The 15,951-nt window shown below is 42.4% G+C and overlaps 1 protein-coding gene across 1 annotated transcript in view; it reads left to right on the plus strand.

Annotated features, from left to right (window-relative positions):
- Nucleotides 1-15,337, plus strand: part of LOC124605961 (glycine, alanine and asparagine-rich protein-like) — a 168,396-nt gene extending 153,059 nt beyond the window's left edge. The window contains exon 5 of the mRNA XM_047137924.1: nt 15,149-15,337. Coding sequence (XP_046993880.1) covers nt 15,149-15,337 — 189 coding nt within the window. The remainder of the gene's footprint in view (nt 1-15,148) is intronic.
- The last annotated feature ends 614 nt before the right edge of the window (nt 15,338-15,951 follow it).

Here is a 15,951-nt window from a genome sequence, read left to right on the forward strand (position 1 = left end):
TCCCGTTTAAGTGGCCGTAGAGCGCACACTACTAACATAGTTACGATCAGCTTTAAGGGCACTATCTTGATTAACAATAAGGATGTACGCTGTATAACTTAGACAATAAGAAGACAACATGTATTTTTCATACTCTCCAACTGGCGATGGCGTTCCCATGTATTTGGCAGTTTATAAAATTCCAACATCGGTATTTCAGAACAATGTTCTTTGGGATCGCTAGTCAGAATATATTCCTACAAAATCGTCTAAAAATTTGTAGTTGTTATGAATAAGAAATAACAAATGAATGTTTTGCCTGACCAGGATCCGAGTCAACATATTGTACTGAGCGTGAGTAGTCTATCTGAGTACAACTCCATGCCTCACTGAAATTTTCGATCTCAATCAAGTTCCTTCCTGTTACTTCAGACAGATCATCACAGACGTACACCTCCCACGGTGTATGTGATGAAACCCCCACTGCGGAATGAATTTGTTGTAAGACCGTCGCTTTGACAGCCACACGAACAGTTTACACCGATATCATTTCGTGTCATTGCATTTTCACTTTTTTCACCCCCATACATTATGTTATTGTTGTGCTCTTCTGTGCGGAGATTGGTTTGACGTAGCTCTCTACACTAGTATGTACACTCCTGGAAATGGAAAAAAGAACACATTGACACCGGTGTGTCAGACCCACCATACTTGCTCCGGACACTGCGAGAGGGCTGTACAAGCAATGATCACACGCACGGCACAGCGGACACACCAGGAACCGCGGTGTTGGCCGTCGAATGGCGCTAGCTGCGCAGCATTTGTGCACCGCCGCCGTCAGTGTCAGCCAGTTTGCCGTGGCATACGGAGCTCCATCGCAGTGTTTAACACTGGTAGCATGCCGCGACAGCGTGGACGTGAACCGTATGTGCAGTTGACGGACTTTGAGCGAGGGCGTATAGTGGGCATGCGGGAGGCCGGGTGGACGTACCGCCGAGTTGCTCAACACGTGGGGCGTGAGGTCTCCACAGTACATCGATGTTGTCGCCAGTGGTCGGCGGAAGGTGCACGTGCCCGTCGACCTGGGACCGGACCGCAGCGACGCACGGATGCACGCCAAGACCGTAGGATCCTACGCAGTGCCGTAGGGGACCGCACCGCCACTTCCCAGCAAATTAGGGACACTGTTGCTCCTGGGGTATCGGCGAGGACCATTCGCAACCGTCTCCTTGAAGCTGGGCTACGGACCCGCACACCGTTAGGCCGTCTTCCGCTCACGCCCAACATCGTGCAGCCCGCCTCCAGTGGTGTCGTCCGCCGCTCGTGGTCTCGCGGTTGCGTTCTCGCTTCCCGAGCACGGGGTCCCGGGTTCGATTCCCGGCGGGGTCAGGAATTTTCACCTGCCTCGAGATGACTGGGTGTTTGTGTTGTCCTCATCATTTCATCATCATCCAGGAACGTGGCGAAATTGGGCTGAGCAAAGGTTGGGAAATTGTACGGGCGCTGATAACCGCGCCGTTGAGCGCCCTACAAACCAAACATCATCATCATCATCATCCAGTGGTGTCGCGACAGGCGTGAATGGAGGGACGAATAGAGACGTGTCGTCTTCAGCGATGAGAGTCGCTTCTGCCTTGGTGCCAATGATGGTCGTATGCGTGTTTGGCGCCGTGCAGGTGAGCGCCACAATCAGGACTGCATACGACCGAGGCACACAGGGCCAACACCCGGCATCATGGTGTGGGGAGCGATCTCCTACACTGGCCGTACACCACTGGTGATCGTCGAGGGGACACTGAATAGTGCACGGTACATCCAAACCGTCATCGAACCCATCGTTCTACCATTCCTAGACCGGCAAGGGAACTTGCTGTTCCAACAGGACAATGCACGTCCGCATGTATCCCGTGCCACCCAACGTGCTCTAGAAGGTGTAAGTCAACTACCCTGGCCAGCAAGATCTCCGGATGTGTCCCCCATTGAGCATGTTTGGGACTGGATGAAGCGTCGTCTCACGCGGTCTGCACGTCCAGCACGAACGCTGGTCCAACTGAAGCGCCAGGTGGAAATGGCATGGCAAGCCGTTCCACATGACTACATCCAGCATCTCTACAATCGTCTCCATGGGAGAATAGCAGCCTGCATTGCTGCGAAAGGTGGATATACACTGTACTAGTGCCGACATTGTGCATGCTCTGTTGCCTGTGTCTATGTGCCTGTGGTTCTGTCAGTGTGATCATGTGATGTATCTGACCCCAGGGATGTGTCAATAAAGTTTCCCCTTCCTGGGACAATGAATTCATGGTGTTCTTATTTCAATTTCCAGGAGTGTATATACTGTGCCAGTCATTTCATCTCTGCATGACTACTGCACTCTACATCCGAAGGAACAACCTTATTATATTCAAGCCCTACTCTTCCTTTTTAATTTTTATCCCCCTAAACTTCTCTCCAATGCCAATTTGGTGATCCCTTGATGTCTCAGAAGGTGTCCAGTCAACCGAGCCTTCTTTAAGAAAAGTCGTGTCATAAAGCTCCCCAATTCGATTCAGTGCCTCTTCAGTAGTTACAAGCTGTGTTTTGAAATGTTTGTTTCCAATAGAACACAAAGAATGTAAAAGAAGGCACTGAATTTGTTTGAAAAGAGAGAAAATGGTAATTAATAAAGAAATAAATTCCTAAAACGCGTCTGCGATCATTATGATCTTTTTACGAATAATACTGTTTAACTCACTTCATGTATTTGTTTTTCTTACGTTGCTGAGATAATTCGGCTACTGCTATAATCTGATTCCGTAATTAAGCTCAAACGTAAGATAGGACTGTGAAGTCTTACGTATAAATTAGCAATCAAGAAAAATAAAATACTGACCTGTGTAACTTACAACTTTTAAATAAAGAGTATCTGACACTGGATTGTCTCACATGTTCTAAGTTAGATGAGTCAGTTTTTGCTTTTCTTCCCTGGGAATAAATATAGAACACTTTCCATTCTTGTGTTATTTTTTATCCCAATTATAAGATTTCATGACTTCAATAGTTGAAACATGTCAGTTACGTAATAAATTAAAAATCACATTGACCGATCATGAACCAGATAAATATCGTATCTTTTAGTATTAATCGCGGTATAGTCTGAGTTTTCCGCGTTTGCTTTTGACTTTAGTTTATTAAAGTCTCCTCTCGTTTTCAGGACTGAGGCCTTTAAATATTGAATTTTCCGTCAGAAGATTTTCGCCTTTTTAAATCTGTTCTGTCATTCAAGTACTTGACCGCGTACAGAACATTACTGCGAAAGGAAATAAGACATACAGTTCAGAAACTCAATACTTTTCTTGTTTTCCACATTTGGACAGCCGAAAGGTACTTGCATTGACATAATGTATTTTTATGGAATAGGTGAACTGGCAGACGTAAGATGAAATTATGAAATCAACAGTGTAGAAAGGGCCTTCTGGCAGAGCTAAAACTACATGTGTTGATTTAAGTGATGTGAAAACAGTAGCTGAGTGATATGTACGGTATATAAAGGCCAATTAATAACCGCAAGCGATGGTACAGCACTTCATTAAGTATTAGTGATGGAACAGTTTCATACTATAGTTAAATAATTTTTACAGTAGGTTTACACATACTTTTTGAGTGACTGCTAATATACGAGGGATAGTCATGAGCCGGCTGGTGTGGCCCTGCGGTTCTAGGCGCTTCAGTCTGGAACCGCGTGACCGCTACGGTCGCAGGTGCGAATCCTGCCTCGGGCATGGATGTGTGCGATGTCCTTAGGTTAGTTAGGTTTAAGTAGTTCTAAGTTATAGGGGACTGATGGCCACAGATGTTAAGTCCCATAGTGTTCAGAGCCATTTGAACCATTTGATAGTCATGAAATAAATTATCATCTGGAAATAATAAGGCTCTGTAAGTAATCCTTTGTTCGTAAGTACATGTCTGTAGTCGTGGGACACTGTCGCGGTGGCTCCCTTACAGTCTTCCTACGCTACTGTCCCGCGGAGATTTCAATTTGTACCAGGATTGCAAACGTGTAACTGCAAATTAACAAAAAATCAATTAGGTAACTTTAATTTTTCTTTGTGATAATGAAAACTTTTTGACTACCACCTCGTAATTCAAAATCGCTCTTTGTAACTGCGGAGATAAATTGGCAGGTTGTGAAAGTTCAAGACGCATTGTTGATATCAAATGAGATGAGAAGGGTAGCATTTGTGGAAAATTCTTCAACTGTTGCAAAAACGGTCGCGTGTTTCCTGCCCGTTTAATGCATGCAGACATAATTTGGTTAATGTCATTTTCTATTGAGGTGGTGCAGTCACAGTACAGACTGTCTCAAGAAAAGTGAAGACAGTGAATTATACGATCGAGCGCCAAGAGAAGGATCAAACATAGCTGCAAGCGCAGGAAGTATTAGGTACGATGCTGTTGGTATGATGGGGCGCGTCGTTGCCGTGGAAGAACACCACAGGAGAGCGAGCGATGGCCGTGCGAGAGTTCGCTGACGCAAGTCCAGCGTCGACGACCTCCACCGCTGCTGCACCACTTGACCGCGATCGCTATTCTTAGCGGAGAATGCAAGGATATCGTTACTTTACTGTGCACTCAAGGTACGACGCCGGCCCGCCGCTCCTCGCGGGAAACCAGCCGCTTGACCTTCGCCTCAATTCTGGGCTTCGTCCCGTTCCGGGGCTTTACGCCTGATTACGGCAAAGTACACATTAATTGCTCATTTTCCTTTTGTAGATGCTAGATCACCACTGTGATACCACACTCCGATGACCTAATATAAAGAAAAGGTGTCTGAGAGGAACCCGTACTCCACTTCACTGTGTCATCGTCACTTAATCAGTTGAGCAGTGTCCAGCGAAATCCATTAGCATAAAGGCTGCTAACTTGCGGTTGAAGGTGCATCACCACATTAAAAAAAAATTGCCAGTTGCGAGTAGGACTCGCGCACTGATGGTTCCGTGCAAACTTCATTACACTACTGGCCATTAAAATTGCTACACCACGAAGATGACGTGCTGCAGACGCGAAAATTAACAGACAGGAAGAAGATGCTGTGATATGCAAATGATAAGCTTTTCAGAGCATTCACACAAGGTTGGCGCTGGTGGCGACACCTACAACGTGCTCACATGAGGAAAGTTTCCAACCGATTTCTCATATACAGACAGCAATTGATCGGCGTTGCCTGGTGAAACGTTGTTGTGATGCCTCGTGTAAGGAGGAGAAATCCATACCATCACGTTTCAGACTTTGATAAAGGTCGGATTGTAGCCTATCGCGATTGCGGTTTATCGTATCGCGACATTGCTGCTCGCGTTGGTCGAGATCCAATGACTGTCAGCAGAATATGGAATCGGTTGGTTCAGGAGGGTAATACGGAACGCCGTGCTGGATCCCAAAGGCCTCGTATCACTAGCAGTCGAGATGACAGGCATCTTATCCGCATGGCTGTGACGGATCGTGCAGCCACGTCTCGATCCCTGAGTCAACAGATGTGGACGTTTGCAAGACAACAACCATCTGCACGAACAGTTCGACGTTGTTTGCAGTAGCATGAACTATCAGCTCGGAGACCATGGCTGCGGTTACCCTTGACGCTGCATCACAGACAGGACCGTCTGCGATGGTTTACTCAGCGACGAACCTGGGTGCACGAATGGCAAAACGTCATTTTTTCGGATGAATCCAGGTTCTGTTTACAGCATCATGGTGGTAGCATCCGTGTTTGGCGACATCGCGGTGAACGCACATTGGAAGCGTGTATTCGTCATCGCCATACTGGCGTATCACCCGGCGTAATGGTATGGGGTGCCATTGGTTACACGTTTCGGTCACCTCTTGTTCGCATTGACGGCACTTTGAACAGTGGACGTTACATTACAAATGTGTTACTACCCATGGCTCTACCCTTCATTTGATCCCTGCGAAACCCTACATTTCAGCAGGATAATGCAAGTCCGCATGTTGCAGGTTCTGTACGGGCCTTTCTGGATACAGAAAATGTTCGACTGGTGTCCTGGCCAGCACATTCTCCAGATCTCTCACCAACTGAAAACGTCTGGTCAATGGTGGCCGAGCAACTGGCTCGTCACAATACGCCAGTCATTACTCTTGATGAACTGTGGTATCGTGTTGAAGCTGCGTGGGCAGCTGTACCTGTACACGCCATCCAAGCTCTGTTTGACTCAATGCCCAGGCGTATCAAGGCTGTTATTACGGCCGGAGTTGGTTGGTTCAAAATGGTTCAAATGGCTCTGAGCACTATGGGACTTAACATCTATGGTCATCAGTCCCCTAGAACTTAGAACTACGTAAACCTAACTAACCTAAGGACATCACACAACACCCAGCCATCACGAGGCAGAGAAAATCCCTGACCCCGCCGGGAATCGAACCCGGGAACCCGGGTGCCGGAAGCGAGAACACTACCGCACGACCACGAGCTGCGGGCTGGAGTTGGTTGTTCTGGGTACTGATTTCTCAGGATCTATGCACCCAAATTGCGTGAAAATGTAATCACATGCGAGTTCTAGTATAGTATATTAGTGCAATGAATACCCGTTCATCATCTTCATTTCTTCTTTGTGTAGCAATTTTAATGGCCAGTAGTGTATGTATATAGAGAGTTCATCCATTTCGGACATCTAGGATCTCGACGATTTGTTCCTGTTATCGACACTGAGAGGGCAAGATATCGGTCCTGAGGATTCCAAGACTTTCGTGAACGTTTTAATTTCAAGTTTGCAGCCGGATAGAAATGACAAAAGAAATATTTTTTTCGTTTGATATAATTGCAGACTAACAAATATCTTGTTCTTTTTTCCCTACTTGTAGAGTGAAACCTTTCCCCTTACCAAATTTCAAGATTCTACTTGAAAGGGAAGGACTCCATTGATTGTGCTGAATGAGTCTGCATGTCTCTAAATATGTGACACAACTGACCGTATCTTTTGATGGCATTGACTTACTAGCTTAATATTTTTATGCTACCAAGGGGCTACATATCTCAGTATGTGGCATAAAGTTCAACTTGATATAACAGGATTGTTCGTGATCTATATTAACGACATAAGAGACAATCTGAGTGGTCCTATTAGATTGTTTGCAGATGATGCTGTCATTTACTGTCTTGTAAGGTCATCAGATGACCAAAACGAATTGTAAAATGATTTGGTTAAGATATCAGTGTGGTGCGAAAAGCGGCAGTTGACCCTGAATAAAGAAAAGTGTGAAGTTATTCACATGAGTACTAAAAAAAATCCGCTAAATTTCGATTACGCGATAAGTCACAAAAAATCTGAAGGCTGTAAATTCAGCCAAATATTCAGGGATTACAATTACAAATAAGATAAATTGGAACGATCACGGGGATAATGTTGTGGCTAGAACAAACCAAAGACTGCGATTCATTGGCAGAACACTTAGAAAGTGCAACAAGTCCACTAAAGAGGCTGCTTACACCACATATGTTCGCCCTATTCTGGAGTATTGCAGTGGGGTGTGGGATCCGCTTCAGGTGGCGGCTCGTTTTGTATTATCGTGAAATAGGCGAGGTAGTGCCACAGACATGATACGTGAATGGGAGCGGCAATAATTAAAACAAAGGCGTTTTTCGTTGCGACGGGATCTCCTCATGAAATTTATATCACCAGTTTTCTCCCCTGACTGCCAAAACTTGCTGTTGGCCCCCATCTACATAGGGAGAAATGATCATCACGATAACATAAGAGAAATCAGGGCTCGCGTAGAAAAGTTTAAGTGCTCTTTTTTTACCGCGCACAGTTCGAGGTTGGAACGGTAGAGAGACAGCTTGAAGGTGCTTCATTGAATCCTCTGCCAAGTATTTTATTGTGAATAGCAGAGTAATCACGTAGTTATAGATGTAGAACCCGTTCTCGGAAAAAGGGGACTTAACAGACGGACAGACAATCGGGTAACAAATGACAAAAAATATTTTTTTCCTACGATACAATTAACAAAGCAATAATTTGCGTTTTTTTTCCTTTGGTTGTAATGTGAAACTTTGCTTCTTGCCAAATTTCATGATTCTAGGTCAACGGAAAGATATTTACTCGTCGTATATAAGCATCACAAGTAAGATCGCTGACACTTCCAACGATATTGGTTAAAATCAAATACCCTATAGGTTTTGATGTGAGAGTTTGCGAGTATCATATTATGTGACAAAATGGCCATATCTTCTGTATCCATTGACCTAAAAGCTTCACTTTGTTACATCGCCAAGGGATCATGGACTTCAATATTTTATATAAATTTCAACATGATACGTTACCTATTCGTGAGAAAAAGGGATTTGAACAGACAGGGAGACAGACAGGCGGGCAGCTAAGTCATCCTTTAAGGATTATGTTTTTACAGACTGAGGAACGGAACCCTAAAAAGATCTGAAACTTAATGGATTTTCTTCTATGTTCAGCAGCGAGGTACTGCCTGCCGTGCTCTTTTGGCACAGTTTCCAAATGCGCTGTCCCGCTCAGGAGTGTTATTTTCTGATCAGTGTGCTATACATGGCATTTCACACAGAGGGGATGCGGTTTCCTGGCCGAAGGAATCCTCATTATGTGCAAGAATTAGAAAGGAACACTCCTCATATTATAAGATGAGTCAGAATGTCATCACGACAGCTTTTGGGACAATATTTTCTTTGACGACAGAGGAATCGTTGATCATGTGTGATTCAGAAGGACGGACCATCAGCACACTGTTCTGTTCAGGTGTGTGAGTGCGTCGATGGACAAATTCGAGGTGGTTGTATTGGGTGTGGTCTGGCAACACTTTTAGCCGCAGTTGAATGGCCACCACGAAACCCGGAACGGACTACGTCAGACAACTCATTATGGCAAATAATCAAGTCCCATGTTGCTCAACGTCGGTACAAAAAAAAAAAAGGTTCAAATGGCTCTGAGCACTATGGGTCTTAACATCTGAGGTCATCAGTCCCCTAGAACTTAGAAATACTTAAACCTAACCAACCTAAGTACATCCTAAGTACATCAGACACAACCATGCCCGAGGCAGGATTCGACTGTAGCGACTGTAGCGGTCGCTCGGTTCCAGACTGAAGCGCCTAGAACCGCTCGGCTACACAGGCCGTCCAACGTCGGTACAGGACTGAGGAACAAATGCGCATAAGTGTTGAGGATGCCTTTCGATGTATAATACCTGAGATGCTCCGCAAGATGACAAAGAGGACATGGAGAATTGTAGACATTCGCATAAGGCTCGATGGTGCACATGCAGATCCGCTTGATGCGTAGTTTCTTATGTAAGTATTTCAATACACAACACAGGATGGTCAGAAACAATCCGAAAGGTTTCTACTAGTGTTACGGGGTAGGTTGTGCTGATAAATAATAATTCAGAAAAAAAAATTCGAAGCGTTGTGCCGTTGCCGAGTTAATTAGCATTGAAATTAGTCAATGAGGCAGTTGCGCGTGCAAATTCAAGCGGCCGTCAGAAACTGTGCCGCCATACGTGTTCCTCGTTTGGTTTCCTAAATGCAAACAAGAAACCAATACAGAACTTGGACATGGGATGGTAATAAGGATCGAACTCGAGCCAAAGGCTGACCAGTCTCGTGCGCTATCGTCTACGACGCGAGAATAACTGATACTAATTGTATCTGCCGGACCACATGAATTTACGTGCGATATGGCCTGATTGGCTAACTTCAGCGATAATTAACTCGGAAATGGCGCAACATGTAAATTTTTTCTTAACAATTATTTCTCAGCGCAACCTACTCGGTTACAAACTTACAAGCTTTTCAGACTATTCCTGTCCACCCTGTATATTAGTTTGACGTAGGGCTACTGTAGATTGCAAAGTAGTGACAAGCGACAAAGTAAAGTCCGATGCAGCTTTATGAAAACACGGGTACGCCATGCGTTTCTGTTTTCCGAACTTTTCTTGTAGTGTGCACCACTTACTACTGTCGTTCTTGTAGAAAATCGTGTCGGATAGTTCTGATGCCGTCCTGTATATGCCAAGCAGTTAAGGAAAATTACGTCTTCTTTACTTTGTGGAACGGACTTGCCGACTGTTTCACTAAAAGGATAAGTTCCTGCTTAAACGTCAGTGCACAATATGTGAAACTCGTAGCTTCTCTGCGGAGAAAAGGATACGGTAGCACATCAGTATTTTTATACTCTGACATCTCTGAGCCCCGTAACTGTTTTACGGTATAGGCTACATGTAAATAGCTACAATTCTCTCTGAAAAAGTGTATTCAGTTGAGAGCAATTTTATTTCTGAACGAGTCGCATTTTTAACTTACAGGCTTATAACGTAGCACATTTTGTATATTGCTCGTAGTATAGAGCATCCTGTTTATTGGTTTTGTTAAATTAATATTCTGCCATATTCAACAATATTATCCACTTCTCTACTAGGAAACCTAATTACTTGCGGATTATCGACAGCGCAGTACTTCGTCTCCAAAAAATTAATTACATTCACCGCAGTCAATTACTATTCATTTTAACTTTAACCATGGTTAACGGAATAACAATACCATCAATGTGGCAAATGTTTATTGCGTGTGCTATTTGCACTTTTTCGCTGTCCCCTTTTCAGGTTAATTGATTACTGGTTCCCACTATTCCCTGTTAATTCAGATGTTTAAGGATACACGACGGTTGTACCTTATATATATCCGTATTATTAATAAATGAAACCGGTTTGTTAACTAGCTGAAACGATACCTCAAAAGGCTGCTGTACACTGTTTTAAGTACTTGTAATCTGGAAGCCTTCTCCGACTTTTTCGCTTTCTAGCACAGTGTAGAGCACAAAACTGGTCTTCAGAACACATAGTACTTAAATCTTTTAAGAGACTAGCTCCGTTAGTAAATGAAATAATCCGATAATCTTTAGTTCCTAAGTTGCTGAAGAATACACACAATAAAGAAGACTATACCACGCGAGTTGTAGTGGCATTACTCTCGCCGATACCCGTCTAGCAGACAAGAAAGTAATTAAATGGAGATTATCTCTTAAGGGGCTTAGGAATAATTTGCAATTAAATTAAGATTCCCATGGAAGACGACGTAATCTTACTTTGCAACCACCTGTCTACCCGATGCAGAAACTCTGTTCTATAAAGTCTGGCCCGCCGTTGAAAGGGAATCAGTCGTGGATTTACGTATAGAATAAAAAAAATCACTGTATTAACGATTTGAGAATAAGAGAACTAAAACAATTGATCTGTTACTTCTTCTTCTGAAGGCATGTTTTGTATTTTGTAACCAACATGGGTTCACATCTTACCACTCCAGGCCATAAAGGTCGAGTTTCTCTGTCATTACGCGTTTTAGATACTGTGTAAAGTAGCAGCGTAATACACATTGGATAATCACGGAGCCCAGCATAAAACTTACTTTTATTGTCAGTTGCATTAGATTCTTAACTACCATAGCCGTGTGATGTTACCGAGCTGTAGCTCGCGGTGACACGTGACGCCTCTAATTGGTTGCCTATTTTCGAGACCTTGCGTATTCGACCCTCTTCAATCATCCCTTAATGGAAAGTCGAGACCCCGTTATAGCAGAGACGGGAGACAATTATTTGAACGATGCGGCTTGCGTCAACGTGCGCTTTCAGCACATAGACGGCTACTAGAGAATGGGACTCTTAGACGTGTCTGCTGATCGACGACAGACAGTGTCTCCAACTGAGTACATTCAGGCATCAGTTGTCTAAAATACTGCTAGCCGCTTCTTACTTATGTGGTTTTTCATGATTACTATTTCAGTGGGGATAAGACGCTGCTCTGATATATAAATTTCTTTGTCAGACGAGTGAAAAATAACATTTCATGTCTAGTTCATTTAGACTTCAAGCAACTAGTTTTATGGTTTTAACTGTGACAAAATAATTGTACACTCTCTCTGCGCAAGATCTGTTTTCATTTAATAATAACTAGCATTAAATCATGGACATAATTTTTCATTCAATTGTCTATCAGGAAACGACAAAGGCAGCCGTGAAAAACTATGGGAAATATCATCAACTGAGATACTGAAACATGTGACGCATAAGTATGATCCTTGTGCACCGTGTCATCGTAACCGTTTTTAACGTCTCGGAATGAGGAATGCTATAGAAATATCACCAAACCATACACACATCTGATCCTCTGTAGTGCATCGAAAATTAGTTTACTCTGTGTTTTAACGTATAATGTTATATTGGTTTGCATTTGGAAGAGATGTATTATGAAAGAACAAAAGAAATGAAATCAAAATATTTGGAACTACAATGTGAGGCTCAATACGCCCAGGATCCTCTTGCTTCGTGTTCTTTTGTATCTCGTTTTGAGGAGTAAAAGACCACACATAAGGGTAAAAGACCACACATAGTGTTACATTTTGATTCCACGAACACCCATTTTCTGTTTCCTTCTGAATTACAGCATGATACATCGTACCCCTTCATCCTCGGTCAGTCACAACACTTGATCCAGCAGTACTGTAGACAGGGTTCCAACTATTAAATAAAACTAGGGATATTGACAAAAAAATGATAATGGGTTAAGAAATACCGTGACCGTATCGTAGATTAATGAGAAAAGATTTGCAGCGACTAGTCACTATTAAATAGTTTTCGTTATGATTCATATGTTATCGATTTTATTTTATCAACCTTTACCGGTTTCGGGCGATTTCGCAGACGTCTTCGAAAGGTTCGTTAGCACAACACTTGCAAATGCACATTCTTTTACATGTGAGGTGACAGCACAACATTTAACCGATAGAGACCAAAAGTTGCAGTCGCTTTTGTTTTACATTATCGATTTGTTGCACCAACGTTTGCATAGAGTTGCATTTACACCTGCTTTGAATAGCTGTTTTTGCTAAGAAGTAGACTGCCTCATACAATGAAGATTGTAAATAAAAGCATTCATTATTCCTTTATCAAAACATGTGTACAAATTAATAAACCTAAAGAAATTATAATAACTTTCATAATAGCTGTAATAAAAAAAAGTTCATCCAAAGGGTGCACATATCAATAACACCATGATAGTTGTTGAGGATTAATATTTGACGTAGGCTATTTAGATGAAAGTGTAATATTTTTGTGGATTGTCATATGAGGTAAAGCTGTAATGTTATTGAATGGTATACCTCATACTGTACAAAAATTAATGCACCCTATTAAAAACATTTTCGCGAAGTGATAACGAAAAACAAAATCTATTGTGAGTTCCGGTTCTTGTGATATATATGTTACTGTGCTTTAACGTAACGTATAAACGACATGCAGACTGTGTTAACGATTTATTGTTTTAGTATTTCATAGCCACGCTTATGAAAAGGGATAAGGAAATACGCGCATTGAGAACAAATATTAGTTCTGCTAGTTCTTTAATGTTACAAAGTAAATTTACACCATTTGTAGTTGGGTGAGGCAACACATGAAACGGGTAAAGCGTCAATTTAATAGGGTAACTAGCATGATTAGACTTTCTCTAGCTCTCAGTCTTGGAAGTCGCAGGTCGTTGAATAAGAGAAGGGAATTATTGGTTCGCTTACATAGAAGAAGTCGTAAGTAAATGCTGCTAAATGTTAGGCTTGTTCGTGAATCAGACGCAGTACGTTTACTAAGGCGGTGGGCTATAATTTCGGTGCCGCCACAGCAGAAATGGCTGTGTATGTCTGAGCTGTTCGCCTTTCATCCCAGCGGCGCGCTCGGTCGCTCGTGATTTCGTTCTGGCACAGGACGCTCTCGCGGATGTTTTGGTATAACACGTATTTTTACGGAAAATATACACTCCACGGAGCATGTTTGTGTACCCTTCCGCTCCATAATCTTTTTCTCTCAGCTCCTTTACGTTCACAAATACGCGGAAAGGCGGCCGAGTAAACAATCTGGCTGTGCGTGTGTGTAACCACAGACTGCCGTTTTAAACTAGGTGAGAGCGGACTACTGGCCACTTTCGTGCACTTTGGCTTGCTGCATGAGTGGCGCGCGGCGCTTTAAGCCGGAGGCGGTTGTGCTCCCGAGAGTCGCCTCTGCTAGCTAACACGTGAGGGGAGTCCGTTGCCACTACTTCTTTTTCCTTCCAGTTGTCTTTAGTTGAGAAGGTATTTACGAAGCTGTAAAATACTACTCGTTCAACAGTCGTTATTGAACGTGTGTCGCTAAATTGATGTTGTGTCCAGTGCAACAATGAAATAGAAACACAAATTGCTTCCTTCTGCTGGATCGCTAAACAGCTCCTGGATGGAATGCGCTATGCGTTGAATATATATATATATATATATATATATATATATATATATATATATATATATATATATATTAGTCCTACAGAGAAATGAACAGGACCTTTTTGTAAGAAATTTAGAAAGTAATGAGGAAGTGTGTATGTACAGTGGGCTGTATGGAGAATGCTATTTCTTCGTGAGCAAGTACAGCCGCACTAATTAAGAGCCGTGCTGATTGTCTTTGTCACCCACTGCGAGATATTTTTCGGTAGACTGAAATTGCTGAGTTACTTAATCTCAATGTGAGACGTGCTCTCGTTTGTAAGAAAACTACTAAGACTGCCTTAGACCAACGTTACTTAAGTCCGTACGGGTACATAGCTCGAACAGGGCTTTCTAAGAATTTGGGGGGGGGGGGGCAAGTATATTTCCCTATTGTCTCATGTAAATTTTTCCACCCTGTTACTGGATTCATATGTTTCTTGTAGTTGTTTTCCTCATGTTGTATGATTGCCTCCCAGAAGACTTCGCAGATTTGTAGAAATATTAACAATAATTGTATGCCGTATTAATTGGTAACAGCTTATTTGTGCTATAAACAGTTACCATTTTTAAAACTCTTTATTGTCGTAGTTTGTATGAGAAAACGGAACTAGCGCTATATTTTATTATTTATGTCATTATTAACACAGTTGCGGCTTTCGAGATAAACATTATTTTCCGTGAAGAAAATTAGGTCTTCATAGCATTGACTGTTAACTGGTTTACATAATTATCTGTTATAACTCAAGTGCTACAAGAAACGGAAAATAGTGACATCATTCCAGATGTGATGCCAATGTCTAAAATGCTCATCACTAGACTACAGCCTGCACAACCCCCACTGTTATTTTAGGAATTTCATAACGATGTCTGTTTTAGGTGACAGAACTTAATGCGCTGTACCGGAAGATTTGGCTCTATGTCAGAGAGACAGAAACATTGCAGCAACAAGCATCGGCAGAGTTAAATGAGAAAGCGCACACTTACATTAACACTGCTTTCCGTGATACTTCAAATCTGTACATTGCAGCTCGAGAAAGGTTGGTGGACGAGTATGAAGTATATTAAGATGAGAGTACATTTTGCATTTTAAGAACTATTAACTGATATTGTGTTTCTCATATCCGGTCTTATTCAAGGGCATTGCTTTTACTTAAAAGAACCACAGACGAACGTCTTATTACGTACACAAAAGACAGTGCATTGGAAGAAGGTGGTCCACGTTCATAAAAAAAAGTCATCAGACATCGCAATGTTGATCGATATCGCACCGTTTGTGCTCTAATCCATTATTTCGTTTTCATTTTTAACATATTTACGAGTGTGAGCAATTAAAAATTCACTCATAAGTGTGGCAACAGTAATCTTGCGATGTTGTTTTTAATAAAAGATGAACGAAAGTAAGATCTAAGCTTCAACGATACTTTGTTGTAAAGTCACCAAAAGTAAAGCAGAAAAGCGATATATAAATGCAACATTTCACGGAACTGAAATAAGAGTTGAAAACGGGTAATAATATCATCTCAAACTATTTCCCTTTTATTTCTTGTATTACGCCCTTCCTACCGTCAAGGAGGTCACCTGACGTTAAGTTTCATTCGAAGAGTGGTTTTCAGTTCTTTTTATTTGAAATATACTAGCTGTTTATCCGGGCTTGCCATATTACTTATTTATCACAATGT

The sequence above is a fragment of the Schistocerca americana genome, chromosome 3, assembly GCF_021461395.2.
Source record: "Schistocerca americana isolate TAMUIC-IGC-003095 chromosome 3, iqSchAmer2.1, whole genome shotgun sequence".
NCBI classification, from domain to species: Eukaryota; Metazoa; Arthropoda; class Insecta; order Orthoptera; family Acrididae; genus Schistocerca; species Schistocerca americana.